Raw genomic sequence first — 13,486 nt, 5'->3', positions numbered from 1 at the left:
CAATAAGTCACCTTCGAAACAAAAGAAGAAAATGTGATTTACACATGCAAGATAGGTTTTACTCATGCTAACATGCAAAATACCACCACCCAAGATAATCAGATAGTGGCAGAACTTTTTATACAAAAGAACAGGTAGTCACCATAGTACACGTTTTGTTGCAAAAGACATGGCAAAAAGTTGAGAACTCTGCCTTAGCAATTTTCTACAACATAATACCACTCTTTGATTTGAAAATACCAACAGCCAGCATCTTAACTAATCATTTTGTCCAAAAATCAAGTGTGGCACTTTCTTAAAGAATATCTGAACACTGGGTGCTTTATGAACCGTCAAACCAATGCTCTGGATAGCAGATGCTAGGCCTGTATTCAATTTGGATTCAGATTCGGCGGGACAGCAATTTGAGTCACCATCCCAATTCGATTCGGCAATTCATATTCAGCATCGATTTGGAGATTCAGCCATAGACTATAATGGAGAATCACTAAAATACCTATAACTTTGTCATTTTTTTTGCAGATTCAGATGAAAACAGCAGGTATCGTAGCCCCTTCTGAGGGCATGAAACCTGCCAAGTTTCAAGGAGATAGGTGCAGGGGTGTTTGTGAAGGTGCACTTCAAGATTCTGAAAGCAAAACTCATATCACTTGTGTGTATTAAGGAGTATAGGTTGTAGCCATGTTGGTCTAAGGACACAGGCAGACAAGGTTCTTTGGGTCAATCTGATATCTTTTATTAGACCAACCGAATAGTTGGAGAAATATATCTTAGCAAGTTTTTGGGTTTAAAAACCCTTCATCAGGCTGAGGAAGCATCTGCAGTTGGTGTGTGTGTGTGTCTTCCTGGATGGAATGAATCACTGGAGATGCATAGGGGGTGCACATGGGTGTACATGCACCCCCTGCAAAAAGGCACCGCCAACACTTCCAGCAGTGCCTGAGGGCAGCCCACAACAGCGGCTGGCTGATGCCGATGCTACCAGCAGCACCACACCCCCCACCACCAACAGCGCTGTGGCCGCTTGCAGGAGCTCCCCACTTGCTGCCACCACGCTGCCGCTGACATCTACGGGAGCTCACCATGCCCCTGCAGCCTTTGGGGACATGTGGTTGGTATTCATGGAATGAATAGTAAAGAAGCCAGAGGCTGGTATGCATGCAAGAAAGCCAGTCACTGAAATGTAAATTGAGGTGTTAGGGGGCGAGAGACAGTCCATGCAAGAGGTCATACATCACATATGTTTATGGTGACTACCAATCTATGTAGAAAAAGCTCAACCCTGTAACAATCAAAATTGGTTATGAAAGCAAAACCAAAACAACCCCAAACCACAAATCCTAACAGGATGATACCTGTTTAACGAATCATAGGACCTGTTTTCAGAAACAATCAGATTTTTCCATGGAGATTCCCGTCTATGAAGGGGGAAAAACACTAACTTAACAAGCTATATAATAGAGCTAAGCTATATGCATTTTTAATCTGATTTATAGTGTAACTGACTGCTTTCAGAAAATTACTGTATCAGATAAATCAGGGACTATTAAATGAAAGATGTTTAAGTAATTTAGAAGTGCAGACCTAAATAAGAGAAGCGTAGTTTTAAATAAGACAGTAGGTGCTTTATATATATTTACCATGAATACTAATTCCCTGGATACCAAAGATAGAAAATTCTGCTTATCATTTTTTCAAACATTCCACCAATCCTCCTATGTGACTCATGCCCTCTTTGCACAGGCTGGAGACAAATTTCAGCTCAAGGAGAATTTTCTTCCCTGAAAAATAAGCTTTGATGTCAAAGCATTAAACCAAATGGCCAAATGTGCTTTATGCAATAGTGTTCAATGACTGATTCTGGAGAGCAAGACCTACATGAAGACAATTCCCAGCATAAATTACTTGCTGAGGCAGATGTGTCAAACCTAAAATGGTTTAAATGTATTCAAGGACATCTAGGTGACACTTCTTAAATGTTGATATGGGTTTGGGACTTTAAATAAAAGAAACAGTGAAAGACTGTCTTCACTTAGTTATGGTGGCACTGGACAATAAACTTTGTCAATACTTTTCCAGGCCAGAAATAAAAAATTCTTGTTTTAATAGATGAATCCTTCAAAAATATAACTAAAAGGCTATGGACAATCCAAACTATATTAAGATCTCTTGTTAGATGTTGTAGAAGATGCATCAAAATCTTGATGAAGCATTTTCATGATGTGAAATCCAAGTCCTAACTTACAAATACCTCGCAGGACTGTTCTGAGACCAGCTTCACTCACGCAGGTGACAAGCTGTTCATAAGAAATGACAGTTCTACAGCTCAACTAACTGAAGTAGTCACAATGATAAATGCTGTTTTTTTTTTAAAAAAAAAGGCAGCGTGTGGGAGTCATGGCCATAGAAACAGGCAGAACAAACATTTAAAACCTAGTTCAGATTCTGTGCACAGACTACAAGGTTAAACCTGGTTTCATACAAGATATGGTGTTAACAAAAAGGCAGAGGAAAAAAACACCAACGGAAATAACCCCATTTTGACCATTCTACTTTTAACTCTGACAATTGCTTCAGGAGTGGAAATCTGTCCCTGAAGGGTTCTATGTCATTGGCTATCAAACACAGAACACTAAATCTCAAAGACTGCTTGCATTAGCAGTGAGAGAAAACAAAGCAAGGATGTTGTCTCAAGACTAAAGAGTCATCAACTGCTTGAGCCTGCCTGGTTTCTGAAAATAAGAAAAAGGTGCTAGAAGGCTGACTGGCCCTTAGGCACTACCTTTTATTTTAGTTGCCAGATGTCAGAATGTTTTGCCAGTGACACCAATGGGACATTCAACTAAGTAACAATTCTTTCCTTCTATTTGGTTATCAAACCTTATTTCAGCTGCTTCCATTAGCCTTTTCTATCCCTGCGAATTCTAGTGCAAAATACTTATTTGAAAGAACAGTCTCCCCCAGGTCTACCTGAAATTCTGCAAATTATCTTAAGACACTTAAGATACTAACAAAGAAAAAAGTCTGTCTTTTGATTAACTGATGACAAATTCTTATCGAGTGCCTTATGAGGAACACTGAAATGAACAATTCCTTTCCTCCCCCAGTGGCCAAGTATATGCATTTTGGACACTTGGAGGAACATCCATCAAATAAGTTGTCCCAAACTGTAGAATTACTATTGCAGCCATTTCTGTCATCATCTAACTAGCCTGTGATGTTCCAGCTGGCATACAGGCAATAATGCAGTCGCATATATTGAAAGGCCTGCACATTTTAAGGTGACGCCAAGGATGGGGCTGACCCAAAGAATTGCTCAAGGCTGCTTTCAGAATCAGATTTAATCAAGTTTATATATTTAGTGAGATAAGTATATTTCAACTAGCACAATAATACTGACTAATCTGTCAGATAGATTCATCTTCTGTGCATGAACAGTCTCTCTAATCTGACTGAGGTCAGGAGGTTAACTAGCATTTAAAGATTCTTTAGAAGGAAAATTAAAAGTTTTGATAACCAAAGTTATACTGCAATTCATACAGTTATGCTCTGAAAGCTGTTAATAAGATTCTATTTTGCTTTCTATTGTATTTAGTATCAAAACCTCATTTATCACTCACTCCTCCTCAAACCTCATTAGCAAAACGTACATTTTATCCAATAACAAAGTTACACTTCTAACCCCATAAAAATATTAAAACAAAACAGTTTCAGATGCTGTAGAATATTCAGGTGGGTTTTTGCAATTTTAATCCCGTCAGTTTTAAGCAGCATGAGTAATGACAATGACGTACATGTGAAAAGGATAAGTACTGGTATAAAAAGCAGGATACCTGGAAATAACAGGTGACTTGCTTCCATTCACTGTATTTGTTCTTTCCCAAGGCTTTCTTGTTAGTTCTTTAAGAAATAATTAAAGTGAAATTGTTAAACAACATAGTCATTACATTGCCTTAACAATGCATCTGAAGTAATTTCATGTAGATGTGAGTAAATTAGTTAGGAACTTCACCACTCTACACTAACCCTAGTATTATAAAAGCCTAAATCTGACTGTCTACATGTAATGCTTTATTCACACTCTGACTGAATAACAAACAGCCAATCAGAGCACGAAGAAGCATTCAAACAGAAGGCAGCCTGCTGCAGAAGTGGGGGGAGGACAGTGGGCATGGCCTAGTCCAGCCCAGCCCAACACGGCAGCTACAGGGGGAGAGGAGGAGCAAGCCCCTTGTTGGCCCCAGGCCCACTCCTCCTCCAACCCCTGCTCTCCTGCATCGGCCCCAAGCCTGCTCTTCCCATCCCCACACTGTCACCAGGTCGGCCCGGGCCCACTGCTTGCCCCCGCCACAGCAGCCCAGCTTCTCCCCACCCTCAGGCCTGTTCCTTCCCTGCACTGGGCCCAGGCTTGCTCCTTCCTTCCTTCCACCACTGCAGGAGAGAAGGGGGAGCAGGCCCGGACAGGGGGGAGGGGTGCTGGGGCTCCCTCCCCACCCGCTCCCCTCCTGTCACTCTTGATGGACAATTAGCTAGATCTTCAATATGAAAGCTGCCACCTGCAATACTCTCATCACTTTTATCAGATTACACTGTCATTGTATTGAGACTCAATCATGGATCACTATATAAACACTAAAGAGAGAGGCAGAGGGGGAGACAGAGGGGCTGCCCCAAGCTACTTATAATCTTTAGCTAAAGTGAAAAAATAAAATACCTACAAAAAGATTAGAGTTTTAAAATTTTGTCTAACACATAAAAAGAACAATACTGGAGCTTTCAAGTTAGCTGGGTTCTGTTTCAAGCTGCAGACATGCCTTACAATGGAGCTGTCCAGTTGGTGAACTGTGAGCAGCATGAAGTCCCTAAAAGGTTAGCATGCAGCCCATGGGCTCCTGCCCAGACCCTACCCACACTGTGTACTCTGCAGCCTACAAGGTGCAGAGGATCTGGGGGTCTGCTCATCCACCAATGCAGTATGTAGTCTCTAAGTCTGTGGCCCTCATGGCATGCAGCCCCTGGATACTTGGAAGTTAGACCGCCCTGTTTTACAAACACTGCTAAAAACAGTTTCAGCAGACCTAGAGTATTACAAGAAGGCTGGACTATTTTCCTTAACAAACAAAATATGTATTTTACTTCACACTGTAATTTTTATTCTTTTTAGTGAAATTACCTTATATGTTTAATATTAAGAACAGTTTATTGTTTTGTCTTGTAAATGAATGTAAAATGAGACCTAAAACTACTGAAAAAGAATATTGCTTTAGCTTGTTAGCTGAACAAGTACAAGTAAAATCATCATGGTACAGTAGGTAGCGCACTGGAGGACAGCCTTGGTTTATACACTCTTAGTTCTGCCATGGACCTTCTGTGTGATGCTGAGCAAGTTACTGCACTTGTGTCTCTATTTCCCTTTTGTGCCTCATCTGTTTTTGTCTATTTAGATAAAACACTTTAGGGTAAGGCCTGTTTCTGTATTTGTCCAGTATCCTGTACATAGGATGCTATATCTCAGATGAGGCCTACTCCAGAACCACCACTTTTTTCAGACTTAAGTGGGGAACTGCCCTCATACTTCATCAAGAATGAACCATTCATGATTAAACCCAGCAAATAAAAGCATTCCACTGTGTATAAATAAGGCTATTGCAGTTACTGCATATCTGCCAACATTTTAGGTCTGACCATAACTATCTTGTTTTCTTCCACCTGAGTACTACCTTCAAATGGAAAGATTAGATAAAAGGGCTATCAAACAATTTTTCTTATGTTCCCGGCCAGCTGCCTCCCTTTCCTTACACACTTTAACTACTCCATCCTGGCTCGGAGTAAGATAAATTGTATTTCACCTGAGACACTTATTCTTTTACTAAACTTGGTAGACAAATTGTTCTACAATACAACACATGATGGTCTGATATGGAATATGAAAGAGTTCTAATTTAGTTATTGGAAATAAGTGTCATATATACTGCCATCAGTCCTTGCTATTTTTTTAAAAACTGGATACACTTTGAATATTTCCAGTGTATAACTTGCATGAAACTTTATATTTGGTTGTGTGCATCTAAATGCCAGACAGGTGGATCCATTAAAAATGTACAACTTTGCTCACCCTCACTTTGTTCAAATGAAGTACCTTTTCAAGTCTCACTAGAGCGTAAGATCTTTTTAATAAAATTATCAACAGACTTGCATAAAATAACACAAGAAAAGATCACTGGCAAGGATGATAACTAGGGATAAACCAATCTTTGGATAAAGTATATCAATATACCAACAGAGATTTATTTTAAATTATTGGACATGCTAAGACAGTTTTATTCTTTCCCCCGAAAGGAGAAGTATTCAGGATTAAAAAGTCTGATACCATATCAATTCAGTTTGTAACAGAATTTTAGGATGAACATTTAGAGAGGATTTACAGAGGGTGTATCATTCACAACACAAATCTACATTACTTACCAGGTGTACTCGTTGAAGAAGCTTTTGATGTTGATGGTTCTGATTCTTCCTGATTAAAGAAGAAAAAGAAAGTCTTAGAAAGTTAAGTAGGCTGGTCAGATTTATGTACAGCTGTTTAACTGAACTGTTGAAATATTTGTAATTTTTTAATAGGAAGTTATTGGTTCTATTCATATGAATTTTTTTAAAAACTACACAAGCAATTTGTAAGTACCAAAATTTAAATATGTAACACAACTTTACTATACCAAAATCTTCTGAAAAAGGGGTGTTATGATTCATATTAAAATAAACTATAAATGGCCGTTAATTTCACCATTAAAATGGCTTAAGTGTACATCTAGCGTTGAATAATTCAAAGCAAACAAAATCATTTGTCAACTTACAATTTTATCCTCCTTTTGTTCTGGTTCTGTTGATCCCTTTTCTGCAATTCTTCTCCTACAATGAAAAGACACAAATTGGTAGATGGCTAAAGTTTTCAATGCTAGAGCTAAAAGATGGAAAACATTTGTTTAGTGATACCTGAAAGCAACATCAATTTAAAAGGAGTAAAAACCAGTGACAAAGAGGCACTTTTCACAGATTTTTATCCCATGCTACTAAATGGAAGGCCCATGCAGAAGAAACAAGCTACCTCATTTATATGAGCGAACCTATTTATAAATTACCATCAAAAGCTCAGAGTAAACAAATATCTCTAACTGACATATTTCTCCAAGTTACAAATTGATGTTAATAGTAGGTACAAGAGTTTCAGACAGGTTTGCTTCTTATGCTGATGTAATCTCTTTAAGATAACAAGGAAAAAATTCTGCTGGTTACAGTTGCTTAGGAATTAAATGATATGCTTACCTCCTGGCCAGCAGGGCACTCATTTCCTCCATTAATCCACTCCCCCCTAAGGGAAGTGGCCCATTTCCACGACTGCTATCTGCTTTAGATAAAGCAGAACTTGTTCCTCCACTTGAACTAGAAGATTCTTCACCCTTTATGACAATACACAAAATAATGTTGCAAGTCTAAATTAGTTTATAAAATGCATCATTTTACATTAATGCAAGAAAACTGATTTTAGAAGCTACAAAAATCAAATAGGGATAAATGAATCTGCTGTGAATAAGTCCTGCAACGCTGCTTTAATCAGCCACGTTATCTTTTGGATAGCCCTATTTCTGCTATACAGCGTACTAAATGGAAATTATTCCAAAGTTACCCATAGTTTTTCAAAGCAGAAGTCAGAAAAGTAAAATGCAGAATTACATTTACCCGTGACACTTTCCTAAGTTTGGCTCCAGCCAGTGCAGCTGCTAGTCCAGTTAAAGGGCGATTGTCTTCAGACATATATCCCATAGAAAATCCAGAGGCAGGGAGAGGAGGAGCAGGAGGTGGAGGAGGAGCAGGAGGAGGAACTTGGCTGGGAAGGGGAGGAGGTGGCGGTGGTGGTGGCGGCCCTGAGGGTGGAAGAGGTGGTGGTGGTGGTGGACCAGGAGGAGGTGGGACCGCTACTGAAGCCTGGATTGGGCCAGGTGGCAGTGGGGGTGGGGGTGGAGGTGCAGGTGGTCCTTGGATGACACCTATTCAAAAGAAAAGAAAAAGAATGTAGAGTAGGGATTTTTTAAATTGAAATAAGGACTTTTCTTGTATATCATGTAGTCTTTCCAAATTCATTAGAAAATAGTTTGGTCTTTACCCATGAAAATAATCTACCTCGGAAGGAAAAACTTTTAAAACCCATTAGAGGGTAGGATATGGTATAAAAATGCTTCAGAACAGGTAAAATAGCTGCTGCGATTATTTAGAATATGATAACACTAAATCGGCCTTTGTACCATAAACTGGAAGATTCCTATGGTAAGACAGAGAACAGAGCAGAATTTTTAAAGCAAGCAAATAAGAATTGTAAGCATGGTAATTAATAAGAAAAATAATAATTTACCTGGGAACCCATAATGGCTTTAAATTGAGCTTATAATGTAATTCAACTTTAGAACCAGATACTCCTGCTCTCCAGCACTTAAAAAATGTTTAGAAGTGGAAGCGTTTTCAACTCTAGTCTCTAGACAATTTAATCTGACATGAAACATTTTGGGACTCAAAATTCAAATAGTTTAATATAAACATATGTTAGTGAGTTATCAGCTGGTTATTCTAGTAAGACAGAACTTAAGGGAGATAAGTTTTCGTTTTGTGAAAGAAAAATTTACATGACTAATTATGCAATTCAGATTGATATGCAGTATGCCTATATTTTGAAAACCACCATATAAATATAAACACATATGCAAAATAGGGGATTACATTACCACAAAATGGCAAACACAAATGAAAGTGCAACTTAATGGCTTAAAAACTCAGCCCTCTATCCCAGTTGCTATAGGCCAGTCTTAATAAGTGGCTGATGGACTGTTGGATCATCACCTAATCTAACAAATCTCTAACAGTTTGACTTCAAACAAAAGTTGCATTGATTTAACTAAAATTTACGTACGGGCACTCAAATTGATTTTCAAAATCATATTCATGTCAAATTAAGTGTGTCCCCAGGGTTTTGCACTGGTTGAACTAGACTGATTTTAAAGCCAGTTTTAGCTAAATTGGTTTAACTCTATGTTACTATTCTAAAATGTAAGCATATAATCTCAAACTCACTCTGGAATTATATAGTAGTTGCATTCTGATTTCTAAAACTTGAACTACATTATAAGCATCACTTGATAGCTCAAACTACCTTTCACTAAAGTTGGTTCAAAACCGCAATATATGTTCCTTCATTTATGCTCTAAATTAAAGAACTAATTACTACTGCATTAATATTAAGAAATTCTAAATCAACCAATGATGCAGAATTCATCAAATAAGAATCTCACTTAATTTTTTCTTGAAGCATGAGATCCAAAGAGCCTGGACATGTTACAGAATAATGTAACCCCCATATTTTTCTCTATTAAACTTTTTAATGCCCCCAACTTGCACTCTGTAGTCTATGGTGGTATTAAGACCACTGCAACTTTCAACGTGTTTCTAGGTTTTTTGGACAGGGTGGGATATAAACCTAATAAATAAATATATATTTTAAAGGCAACTAAGGGGCTTTTGATGCAAATTATTTTAGAGTGCACACCTGTTTAGTTAATTAGTAGCAATAACAGAAAGCCTTACCCTGCTGGGTCGGAGGTTCAATCGGCTGAGAGGCTGCCTGCAAGACTGGCTCAGAAGCAGAGGAGTCTCCCAGCACAGAGTTTAGAGAGTTCTCAACAGAGGCAGGGGTAGCTGCAGAGGGAGAAGGGAGAACACTAGGCTTGGATGAGGGAGTTGAGGCATTAGGGGAACTCGGAGAAGGAGAAGCTTGAGGTCCAGAGAGTGAGAGAGGTGGAAAGGAAGGCAGTGGTGGAGGTGGTGGTGGTGGCGGGGGAGTTGGACCTGAGGTAGAAGGTGAAGGAGCTGGATAAGCTACACATTCAGGAAGCCCATTGGGAGCAGTAGGGGATGGGGGCATTTGGGACAATGGACTAGAAGCAGTAATTGGGAGAACAGGTCTTGGACCAGTAGCCTTGCCTGGTGGACTGCTAATCATGACTGGCGGAGACGGGGGGAGAGGTGCAAAACTGGGAGCAGACCAGGCAACAGGCTTTGTATTTGGGGGCAAAGAACTTGGAGCATTCACAGGAGAAGGTGGTCGAGAACTTTTGTTCAGAGGACGAGGAACTGTAGCATAATGGGGAAGAACAGGGTGGAAGGCTGAGCCTAAAGATGTAGCAAAACGTGATGCAGAGTGCCTTAGTGGTGGTGTAGGGGGAGCGGAAGTCGCTGGTGCAGAAGTCACTACAGCATAATCCGGAGTGGAATCAGATATTGGTGCTGAGACTGCTTTTGCATATGATGGAGGAGGTGCTGAAGGAGGCTGGCAACTGGAGTATTCAGGAAGTGGAGTGCTATACAGGGAGTTGTCGAAAGATGGAGCTGGACAGAAGATGGAAAGCAGCAGCAAAGGCAGGATAAAAAAGGAGAAAGAGAAAAAGGGAGCTAATGAAGCAACAAAACCAGCATTCAAACAAAATGTATAAATGTAGACTACAGTTAGTACCAGAGGATTAGGCACAAGTGAAAATACTGTTAGGAAAGTTTTCACATACTATTAACAGCTGTTTTTGATTTCACCAACTATTTTTGTGCCTTTGTTTGAATTTACAAGGACGTTCTGGAAATCTAAAGAAATATGGAATAAGTTTGCTCAACTCCCATTGGTGGGATTGATCAGGTGACTGCTTTCTTAGGTCCTTCCATATCAGCTTGCATCTTACTTGGTTCCAAAACAAGTGTAGTAATCTTAATGTTAATTATAAATTCCACTAATAAAGCTCACAGCATCTAGGTGGCATGATTTTACTCCCCTCTTCTGAAAACAGAGATCACTTCATACAAAAAGTAAAAACAATTCAAGTAAAATGCCAAGAAAGTTGACACCTTCTTCCTCACACAACTTGTCTGTACAATAAATGCTTTAATTTTACCAATAGTTGATTTCTCATGTGCATTAAGTTTATTACTGAAGAACAGCTAAGAAATAATCAGATGGCTCACTATATTACAAAACAGGGAAGGTAAGGCTGGCTCTGGCTTATCTTTAGATCCATATCTACTTAGATAGTTCATTAATACATCTGCTGGTACATCAAACACATTGTACTGACATCTCACTACAAAGTTAATTAATAAATAAGGAATAAGACTCTTAGGCCCCAGCCCACATTACATGTATGCCACAACTCACATATTAATTGTGCCATGAATGGTAGGGGTGCCCAACTGCATGCCCAATTTAAGGCACTATAAAATGAAACACCAGCCACAAAAATATTCTGCATGTAGAACATTTTCATCACTGGTTTCTATGGTGCCTTAACTGAACCAGTGGCATATTAACACACCAGTGCAGATTCTTAACAGTCAGCTGATTGTTAGGATTAGCAGTAGACATCCCTGAGTCTCCAGCTAAAGTAGCCTGGGGCTGCCCTGCAAGCTCCTGGCCAGGAGGAGCTGAAAGGTTCCCCCACTACAAAGCTGCCACGGTGAGGCTCAGCACAGGGGATGAGGTCCCTGGTGGCAGGGTGCAGGGGAGAGCTGAAGTGCTTCCCCTGCTAGGGACTTTAAATGCCTGCATCTTGAACTAGCCCAGTGCAGTCCTGGGGACAACTGCTGGACCCAGCTGAGACAGCCCAGATGTCACAAGTGGGGCTTGCAGGCAGCCAGCTTTCTACTCGTCTTTGCAGGGGAACCCAGTATCATGATTTTTATAAAAACACGTAAAAATCATGATCCCAGGCTCCCCTTGCAAGGGCAAGTAGGAAGGTGAGATTTGGAACTGATCCCTGATCCCCAAAATTGCACCTCCTGCCATGCATATGTAATAGGAGAGAAGACAATTGTTTGGACCAGGGATCAGATCCCATGGCGACATTAAATGAATATGTAGCAGTGGCTTTATTTCAAGGCAGACCTTTCACTATCAATCATGGCTTATGAACATGTACACCTCTAACACTTAGATTCCCATATAATTGATGGTGTCATTTTCAGATTATACGTATAAAATACAGTCTGGCTTAATTGAGCAAACTAGATTAGAAAGTATTTAGAAACCGTAGTTCATTTTTAACAGGTCATGCCTCAGCAGGACCAGCATATTAAAACACTTTCATGCAGTTAGAAAATACAGTAAACTAAGTATTTTACTCCAAAACCACTAGAAATTAAGGCAATTCTGAAACATTGTTGTCAGGGGCTCCTATGGGAATCTATGTTTTTCATAGTGAAGAGTGATGCTCATCCAGGAAATCAAAGTATGAAATCTTCGAGAAACCATTTATTTGTACAGAAGTTATATAATTACTATCAATTCTTCCCAGCCCTATTGCATTGACCATATATGCAAATAATCAAGACAGTAATCAAACACACTGTTCTAAAATTCTTACCAGCATTTGAAATTCTTCTCTCTCTTTCCCATTCCAGTTGTTCCCTTTCTAACTGTTCTTGCCGTTCTCTCTCTTGCCTTTCCCGTTCAAGCCGCTCCAGTCTCTCTCGTTCTTGCCTCTCTCTTTCTTGTCTCTCCCTTTCTAGACGTTCCTGCCGCTCTCTTTCTTGCCGCTCTCTTTCTAGCTGTTCTTGTTCTAGACGCTCTCTTTCAAGTCTTTCCCTTTCTAGTCGCTCTCTTTCCAGCCTCTCCCGTTCCATTCTTTCACGATCCAGCCTCTCCCGTTCCAGCTCCTTCTGCCGTTGCTGCTCTTGCAACTGTCTACAATTAAGAAAAATTGAAGAATGAAAACAGGCGACCAAGAAATTACTTGGGCAAGGGGTTCTACGTTTTTTAGGCTTTTACTGTTTAGGCAACTTCCTGATCTCGGCACTAATGAAGACAATGCTATGGGTAGAAAGAGATGCTGCCTTTGTGCCACAATAACGTTTTTTATCCCTTGTCACACCATAAATTGCAGCTGATAGAGGATCATGCTCAACTTTCCCTGCTTCCAGAGACATGTCTCTGACTTCCCCTGCTTAATGAGGTACATCCCAGACATGTCTCAGTAAGTGGGAAAAGCAGAATGCGTATTCCCAGGACCTGAGGGGCCCAATCCTGTGCAGGAGTTTCCCCATTAGCCCTGGGAGAAATTGCCACCTGCTGTCCTGCAGTATCAACAGAAGGAACAATGGGCAATGTACATTTAATCCAATTTAGTAGATCTGCTGTGCCAGGGCACATCACAGCTAATCTGTCTCATTTGGTGATGTCTATATTGTGATACTTCTTATCCACTCAAGAGTCTTACTTATATATATATTAACTTCTCCAACTAATGTAATAATTAGGTAAGTTATTAAGAGTAACAGAATAGTTATATATCCAGTTTCTTTTTTTACTAGTGGCCTATCAAAGTACAATATACATATTTAAATTTTGGGAGGCAGCTTCCAAATGCAAGACTGAAAAACCATTAGTGCTAAATAATTTACTAACCAA

General features: G+C 39.8%; 1 protein-coding gene across 9 annotated transcripts in view; it reads right to left on the bottom strand.

Moving 5' to 3' along the window:
• Nucleotides 1-13,486, bottom strand: part of ENAH (ENAH actin regulator) — a 199,504-nt gene that overhangs the window by 18,352 nt on the left and 167,666 nt on the right. For 4 of the 9 annotated variants that reach the window (XM_090047874.1, XM_090047892.1, XM_090047882.1 and 1 more), the window contains 8 exons: nt 12,444-12,763; nt 9,628-10,428; nt 7,735-8,042; nt 7,321-7,454; nt 6,852-6,906; nt 6,466-6,514; nt 3,834-3,900; nt 1,356-1,418 (listed from right to left, as the gene is read on the bottom strand). In XM_090047874.1, the coding sequence (XP_089904000.1) occupies nt 1,356-1,418; nt 3,834-3,900; nt 6,466-6,514; nt 6,852-6,906; nt 7,321-7,454; nt 7,735-8,042; nt 9,628-10,428; nt 12,444-12,763 (1,797 nt within the window). The remainder of the gene's footprint in view (nt 1-1,355; nt 1,419-3,833; nt 3,901-6,465; nt 6,515-6,851; nt 6,907-7,320; nt 7,455-7,734; nt 8,043-9,627; nt 10,429-12,443; nt 12,764-13,486) is intronic. The other 5 variants (XM_090047922.1, XM_090047902.1, XM_090047938.1 and 2 more) reach the window with 5 other exon arrangements.

Source organism: Crocodylus siamensis, chromosome 1 (genome assembly GCF_052110815.1).
Source record: "Crocodylus siamensis isolate JL-2025a chromosome 1, ASM5211081v1, whole genome shotgun sequence".
Lineage (NCBI taxonomy): Eukaryota > Metazoa > Chordata > Crocodylia > Crocodylidae > Crocodylus > Crocodylus siamensis.
This window is presented reverse-complemented; position numbering and strand designations above follow the sequence as displayed.